The sequence below is a fragment of the Andrena cerasifolii genome, chromosome 10 (genome assembly GCF_050908995.1).
Source record: "Andrena cerasifolii isolate SP2316 chromosome 10, iyAndCera1_principal, whole genome shotgun sequence".
Classification (NCBI taxonomy): Eukaryota; Metazoa; Arthropoda; class Insecta; order Hymenoptera; family Andrenidae; genus Andrena; species Andrena cerasifolii.
Genome location: NC_135127.1, coordinates 9,772,830 through 9,781,582, shown reverse-complemented (window position 1 = coordinate 9,781,582; position 8,753 = coordinate 9,772,830). Strand labels below are relative to the sequence as shown.

The following is an 8,753-nucleotide window of genomic DNA, read 5'->3' as shown; positions in this document are numbered from 1 at the left end:
GCAATAAAAATGAGCAGAGCAATTTCGGCGGTGCGTTATCTGATAGCGTGTTGGGGGAATGATAATGCACGGGTGTAGGAAAGCGTGAATTGTGGGGGTGATTCATAAGTGAATTTATGTGGGAAATCGTTCGGGAGTTAAAATATTACTGTGGATATTTGAGTGTCTGAAGATAGACACGGGGAGATGGTATTAATTTTGAATGATTATAGATGCTTCACTTTGTTACTATTCCATTGGATCAAATTATTCATTCATTTCGTAATGATACCGTGTTCTTTTTGGTTATATAAAGAGGTATTCGCCAATGTAGCTTAAAATTCTTCCACGCACTGAAAGTCAGCGTTGTTCTGAGTAACTTTTACTCCGAGCAATTTTAGAAATAACGCACGTGGAAAAAGTTTCGCGGAAATACCGTTGCCCTGGCACTGGTTGCGAGGCGCGTCTGACCATTCACGTGCCACTTCTACTTGCTCCCGTTCCCCGTTGCACTGCAGACGCACGGTGCAATCGCATCTCCCTAAATACTCCCGTAACTTTCGACACAGGCTTTTCTCAGAAAATTGTTTGCAGCAAATGTGATTCAGGCTAGTGGAAGTTCCAAAAGGATACAAATAGACGAATCCCCTTCGAGACGTAAAAAGGTCCTTGCTCACCAAACGCATGAATCATCACATTGAGGGACTAACCATGCTAAATTAATTTCAAGCAACTCCCCCATTCAATACTCACCTAACCAATTACCACTCAAAAACCATACCGCCCCAGAAGCTCAAAATAATTTCCACGCAGTACCCCAAAGCATCCCCTCTGAAAAACTAGAATCCCTCTCACCTTCATCGCTCTCCAGTGCCTGGAATGGGGTCCAGTCACGGGCCAATTAAACGTCGCGTAAAAACCACCCCTGCGCACCGTGAAACTCTACCCGCTTCATCCCGGACGTGACGATACAGGCGACAGAGAGGAACGACGTGAACGAGTTACGCGAACAGCTACGAAAGGCTGGATATCATAAACGTCAATGGAACCCCCGAAGGAAGCTGGAACAAAGTGTCCCACCCCCTCCGTGCCCGTGCACGCGTGTCCCTGAAAAGGGGCGACCTCGGCAGGCAAAGCGAGTCGCTGTAGAAGCCGAAAGGCGGAGGGAAAGAAATGGGAGATGGCGGGGCGACACACGCCAGGGGATCGGGCGAGTCCTCTGATCGGTCAATAACGATTTCCTGGGGAATATAAATGTCCTCGGCGAGCAGTCGGCCGTTCGATTCGTCCCGTGTCCGGCACTGCCTTTTAATCTTGTAGCTTTGCCTCTTTTAATCTCGTTCCATCGACCAGGCCCCGCCACCCCCGCGCCTCGCCCGATGCAATTCCTCCTTCCGTTTGCTCGCTCGTCCGCGCGGAAACGTCGCTCATCCGAACTGTTCGCGGAAGCAGCGCGGATGCGCGGCGCGCCCGCTGCCCCGATATCGTTGCTGGACTTAACGCGGACGCAGGGAGATTTACGCGAGAGGCTCGGCGATTCCGGTTCGACGGCGATAAGGCTCGGGAACCAGCAGCGGGACCGAAATAATCGGTGGTATAAGGATCGCGATGGATGTGCTGATTATCAACTGCGACTCATATTGCGCCTCCTGATAGCATTCATTGAGTGAGACAAACGGGGCGAGTCGATGCGAATAATCGAGCTACAATGGAGCCTCGATCTCTGGTAAATTGAGCCTCTGTCCCTTTTATCACGTACTAGCCAAATACTCTCGTGCTTCGCTTCGGGCTTAAGAGATATTAACGAATCCGTGAAAACACATTTTACCCCGATTCACCACCTTAGGGGTTGATAAGGGAAACGCTGAATCGAGTCTTTAGGCATTTGTGTAGGTAACTTTTGTAAGCAAAAACCAAGTTGATATCGAATCGGGCCTAAGAAATAATAAGGAGCCTGAGAAAACATATTTCACCCCTTTTTACTCCCCTCGGGTTGTAATTTAAAAAATCGATATCTAATTCTGTGAATCTGTCAATCTATTCTTGACCGTGGCGAGATGCTTAGAGTATCGAGATTCGAATCCACCCGCAAGTGGCGACGATGACAATGACGTTTGATTTCATGATGTATCTGGATCTGGAAGCTTTACAGTCAATGGTCCAGCGAGGCTGCAGAGAAAGAACGATTCCCGTGGACAGGTCCGTGGACCATTGTTCGGTATTCCTGGTTATTTAAGTTTATCATTGGCCAAGCGATTCCGTGGGATCACCGTGGACGGATCACGATATATTTACAGTTGAGCAGGAGTGCCACATCAATCTCCCATCGGGATCCAATGGCCGTTCGGGTTTGCTCGCAAATCCACGTCGTTTAGGTGGCCGGTGCATTAAACTGGATTTATATTTCCTCGAATAGAAGCCGATGGGATCGATGGGTATTGTCGGATGGGAGCAGCGCCATTTTGCATCTTATTTAAGAGCCTCCCTCCCGGGACCACCGCGGAGTTATAAAAATGATGGTGGAGGGAGGTTTATGGCGCCCGGTGCCTTTGTTGTTCCTGCTCCACGGGACGTTGTCGGTCGGTTCTGTCGCTGCTCGCGCCACGGGCTACGTGGACGCAGATTTATGGGTATTTCGGTGAAGACGAGCGGATGAAGCTGTAGTCTCGTAAGTGGAAGGACTGTTTGCAGACTGAAGAGGATAATCCCGGGGATCTGGGACTAACAGGGTACCTGGGCACTGTTAGACTGGTCTCGGATTTGCGGCACGATGGGGACGATCGTGGATCGGAGGTGGGACTTCGGAAATTCTTGGAAATCGGATGATTCCTGGGGCGACTGGAACACCTGGGGTTATCAAAGCAAGCCAATATTCTACGTCTACTGCGATTCGAAGGAGATTAAGCGTTCGCTTGGAATTCGTGGATGCAGCACTGTTTCTGGGGATAATATGTAAGCAGCGACTCAGAACTTATGGAACATTGAATATATTCAGCGTGACGGAGGGTTCTGTGGCATTATCGAGATTCTAAATATTGAAATTAGACCTGATTAATATGTAGCCCAGATTTATTAGGATTATTATTATACGGGAATACCCATAGTATACAAAATACGTAAGACACAAAGTGCAATTTACAGAGTCCGAACACATTTAAATTAAACAATGTTAAGTAAATAATAAACTAAATAAGTAAACGTAATGGATACAGTAGCTGTCACCGTGTAGGTGATTAACATGCTTATGTAACAACGTCTTGAGCGATGTAAGGGAGCCCATGAAAGGATTCATGTCATTGAAGTATTCATTGGCAATACTCATAGCTCTGTTAATAGGATGAATCGCGTAGTACTGATATTTAGGTAGACAAAGAGAGGCCTAGACCGCGTGTGCCTCACTGGGGCATTGTAAGTACCTAAAGCAAACAGAGATCACGACAATTTACGTGGCCATTAATAACCTTATATAGAAAAATCATGCCAACAATTTTATTTTAATTTTAATTTAGATTTGTGTTCCTAAAATTTCAGAGATTAATGACACAAACAAATTCCCCATTTGTGATTCTAAGGGACTACATAACCCAGTCTTATTTTCTCTCACTGACTTCTACCCCCCAGTAGAATTCATTGAGACGAATCGATTCCTCAGCCGTCGCCGCCCCGGCCAGACACCTCGATCCTCGAATCGAGAAACAAGGGACGATCGATCGAGATATATCTCTCGTCCGTCACGCTGCTTCCTCGAGGATCGAGCAACTTCGTGGCTCTCGACGATACCTACGTGGCAAAGCGGAAACCTGGGAAAAGGGTTCGAAGTGGTGGGTAACAGTCGAACGAAGGGCAGCATAAATCAACCGCACGGGGCTCTCGAGCCGGAGGAAGTGTCGAGGCCTGCAGCCCGACCCCCGTCAATAAAATGCATAGACAGAGAAGTAAAGATGAGCCGCGACCGAACCCGCACAGAGAGTACTTGGACGCTGACTCGACCGACGATGAGGACGGGCGCAGTAAGATTTACGAGAGAAATATTAAAGGCTTCCCCATCGCTTTCCAAGCCAGCTTCGGTTACTCTTTCTCCCTCTCTCTCTCTCTCTCTCCACTTTTTCTAAATCGGTGCTTCCTAACCTGCTTGAAAATGTAATTGATGTGTGTGCTCTATGCATCGATGACACATGGGTCTTTCTTTCGTATTAATAAGTGACTCTTCGTGAAACATAATGTCGTGTTACATTCGCGTAGATTGGAATGTAAAGTTGAATACTGGATATAGAGCTAAAGAGTCAGTGGAGGTTGTAATACACGCCTTTTTTAAGTGGATTAGGGAAATTCTGTGCGTCCTATGAACCTTCAGACCTTCCCGAAATATTCTAAGGTACAGTAACCCTGCAGGAAGATTTAATTATCTCGTAGGACTCTATTCCCAAAGTAAAAATATATGGCAATCGCTGCAACCCTCTTCGGCCCGAGACGCCTCCGCATGCTTGAACGTTATCCTCTGCAGCGCTGTAAGTGAAACAGGTGCAAACAAGCCACGGTAATACCGAGGCAGGGAGATGAAGAGCAGTAATTGGCGAAAGTGAGCCCCACAGAGAGCTAGATTACTCTCGGTACAACTCTCTCGTTCCGCCATACAGTCGGCCAATTATTCCTTATTTGCCGATTACTAAATTGAATCCCATTTACCGCCCTCGAACGAGGGGAATTGGCGGAATAGTGATTCCGCGGGGGATAAAAAATTAAAGCCCTCAATTTGGAGGCACTGTCCCTCAGCCATCCCATCTATCCACATTAAAAGCTCCCCTTCATCGATTAGCATACCCAGCCCCTCGGACCGATGGAATCGCGAGAATTAAATAACTTCTAAGCCAGCTCGAACTTCACCGAACTCTCCGCGATCCCCGATATTTCACCACCCCCGCGCCCGCCCTCTGACAAAAAAGTTTCCAAACGCGAGCGTTTAATCTGATTAAACGCTCCTCGCCGGGAGTCGTCGATTGACGAGAAACCTCCTTCCTCGTTCTTCCGCCCTCAGACTATAAAGAAACGGGATCCTTAAATATACCGGCGGCCAGGAGAAAGGGATGAAAAATGAAAAGGGGATCGTAATTACCGAATCAGCTAGTACCTGAACCAAACGCCCCCGGTAGCTCGAAAATCTGAAACCAACAGAGGCTCCATTGAATCGATGCACTTAAGGAAGCATCGAAAGAGAGGCAAACCCTCCGCCCCGAAATCCCAGCTAGGTGTCACCACATTTCCCAACGATTCTGTGGCAATAAGCCCCTTTCTACGACCGGGAAAGAGTAGCAAAGCGGCGCCCGTCGTAAACGCGACAGCCAAACGAATACCCGCGGCCGTCAGTCGCAGAAATCCAGAAAAACGTACAAGGCGAACGTGACGGTGGCGCAATGTAAACCGTGAAAAACCATTGGAACGGGTACGGGCTACGTGACAGTAATAAGTCCCTCGTAGGGGCGGCCGGGTGAGGCGCGGCAGGGCGGGTTCGGTTCGAAACGCGCGGCTTGGAGAAGAAGAAAACGAGCAGGACGACATCGTTACCATCTACATAATGCCACGCTATCATAGGCCAATAAATTATGGCAACGTGTCCTCCCGCGGCGCCTCGATCGCCCGACGTGTTTCCTCTTCCGCCGATTCAGTAGCTGCTCGCGATTTATCGTTCCTATTAGATTGCCAGGAGCAAAGGCGTATCCTTTCGGCTGCTGGGAACGGAGGGAGCAGGTCGCTAGAGGGACAGGGATGAGGGCCAGAGAAAAACGACACTGGGAGGGCGTATAAGGGAAGGGAGAGCGAGGGGGGGAGTCCTTGGAACGAATGTCTTCGATTTAACTCTCCCGCCGGATTTAAGGGGGCCCATCGCGGACGCCATTGTCTCCCATGGGGATGGCTAACGAACGATCCTCGCTCGTTCACGGAATCTTCTCACGTTTATTCACGCTCCAGCTGCTGCTGCGTGAAATGATGACTGCTAATTGGTGGATGCGCTGTGTTGCAGAACAAGTGGCCGTGGAGATCGAGGAGGAGCTCAGGCCTCTCTACGAGGAGGCGGAGTTGATCGATTTGGTGAGCAGTTGGCTTGGTCCTTTCGTTAGTTATCAGTGGATTCATAAGTGGCTTCGTTGCTGCTTCGGTTAGGGAATTCTGTGGAAAGTGAATTTCAGGGGGAACACCACTGTGACGGTCGAAAACGTCAATCGTTTTTAATCATTTTTTTCTGGAATAATTTACAGTTTTCATAGAAAATTTGATTTACCTACCTTTAGTACAATGTCTTAAGACACTGTATAAAAAAATTGATACAAAAACGTGCATAAGTTTTAATATATTAATTAATCTTCTAGACCCCCCATGCGCGCTTTTCGAATGTGTAACTTTTGAACATCGGGTCCGAAATCAAATTTCATTTTTTTTTTTATAAAGTATATGAGTGAAGTTTCCGTGCACGTGCTGATTTCTTAAACAAATCATTTTTGTAAAAATGGTGCGCTTTAGAAGAAAAGTTTTGAAAATCCGCGAATAAGGTGGACAGTTTCTCGAGCGTCTTTCAAAAAAATTGTTTTCAATCAAAGAATCCGTACGTACAACGGAAACTATACTCATATAGTTTATAAAAAGAAATGAAATTTGATTTTGGACCTGCTGTTCCATAGTTACACATTCGACCAGCTCGCGTGGGGGGTCTAGAAAATTAATTAATGTATTAAAATTTAAGGATGTTTTTCTGTTTATTTTTTGTACAGTCTCTTAAGACAGTGTACTAAAGGTAGGTAATAAAATTTTTCTATGAAAACTGTAAATTATTCCTGAAAAAAATTCTTAAAAATGGCTTACTTTTCCAGCTGTCACAGTGGTGTTCCCCCTTAAAGTGAATTGTAAGTATTGATGATAGAATATCGAGGGTAAGGACACGCGAAGCTCGTGATGGGAAAGTAGTGGGTGGAGAAAGGAAGGTTTCCATTTAAATCATTTTTAAACAGCGCTTCCTCATAATATAAATGAAGCAAGTAGAATAGCCCCGCGCATGATCAGACACTCATAAATGCTCTACTCCTTAGTCTCGTCTGACAGCTTAAATCGTATTACCAATGTACCACCAGTAAATAAACCTCCTTTAAACCCAACTTCATATTTGAGACTCATCGTTTCAACGATTCACTGGCTCCCTTTACCAGCGAAACTACAAGAACACCACTTTCTCATCGCGACGTTTCGTTGAACTTTGACAGTGCACAGTCACCTCAGGCGTCCAGGAATGAACCTCCAATCTAAGTATTTAAGAACATACATCTACCCCGACGTGATCAATACTCATTCACCCGGAAGTAACTAACTTAATAGCGAGCTGTGTCCCTCGAGACCAAACAGTGTCCAGCACACGAAAGTTTCATATTTCGCTCATATTTAGAGACAACATAATCTCATTGCCTACCCTTAGGGAGGAGGAGACCAACAGTTCCCCCTTAATCTTTTCTGAATATGTAGGTAAGCTGCGTGAGAGAGATGACAACGTTAAGGAGGATAGACGACGACGAATGGGGTTACCACGCCGAGCTGACGATCCGTGATTTCTTCCTGAATCCAAGCGTTGGGGTGCTCTGCGTGTATCGTATCTACAATCACCTGAACGTGTCGTTGAGATTCCCCATAGTACCGGTGAACGAGCTCACCTACTTCATTCGAGAACCGCGAGAGATACTGCGCGCCGACACCTTCCGCGAGCGCGTGCTGTTTGGCACGGTGAACGACAACGTAGAGACCTACGTTCTTCACGTGGTTCAAAACGTGCTGGCGCCCATTTTCGTCAAGATCGACACCTGGCCGGACAGTATCCTTCCCCTGCTCACCTCGCGTTTAATTAATCAGCCGCGGGGGTAGCAAGTTCCGCTTCGAGCTCTAGAAGCATCGCGCAACAACGTTTCTGTCAAGCTTCAAAACTCGTGATCCTCCTTCACCTCGTCCCTCCCTCCTTATTTGCGGCAAAGAAAATTTAATTAACTCGTGATACTCGCGACAAAACTTCTACAACCTGAACTTCTAGCCTTACTACCTTGGAGCAAGTAGTACGAGTCAATGGATAAGCCTCCGAGAAGGAATCTTTCGTTATCTAGTGTAAGTGATTTTGAATGGTGTTTGAAGAACACTAATTACACAGAAAAATTCATCAAGCGTTACTCTTCGAAGCCAAGATGCCGTAGGAAAAATTCCTGCACCCGCATCGCAGGTCCAGCTGCGTTCAAAGTCCTGAAGCATACTTAATGCGGAAGAAATTCGAAGAAGTTGAGCATGTGCCATCAAGCTGGCCTCTTGAAGCTAGTCCGGCATAGTCTCCGCCTCTTAAGGTCACAACAATCCGACGTGATGACGTAACCAAGTGAATTTGTAACTTCGCCCGCGCAATCCCGTTACCGCTGCGCGAACTTCCGGCCACCGGTCCGCAGGGAGAAGGGCGACGGGCAGGGAAGGGCGAAACAGGAAGGGTTGCGCGAAGTTATTATTACCATAATTTTCGGCTAAATGCAGTGCGCAACTCGCCGCTCGGTAAATTCGGCGTCGATGTTTGCCCGCGCAACGGGATTACTCGGCAGTCGAGTCAGAAACGATTGCATTCGGACGGAAGCCGCCTTCATTATTTCTAATGGATTCCAACTGGATCGAAGGGACCTGTCTGTAATTGCGCAGACGGGACACGAGAGTCGCCCTACGCTGGTCGTCGAAAAACTCAACACCTCGAACTTACCGCAGAATGCGGG

At 47.3% G+C, this 8,753-nt stretch overlaps 1 protein-coding gene across 1 annotated transcript; it reads left to right on the top strand.

The window, feature by feature from the left end:
* Positions 1-2,492: 2,492 nt before the first annotated feature.
* On the top strand, positions 2,493-7,878 carry LOC143374203 (uncharacterized). Its single transcript, XM_076822137.1, has 4 exons — positions 2,493-2,609; positions 2,671-2,772; positions 5,947-6,066; positions 7,486-7,878. The coding sequence occupies exons 1-4, from the start codon at positions 2,493-2,495 to the stop codon at positions 7,876-7,878; spliced, it is 732 nt and encodes a 243-aa protein (XP_076678252.1).
* Positions 7,879-8,753: the final 875 nt, after the last annotated feature.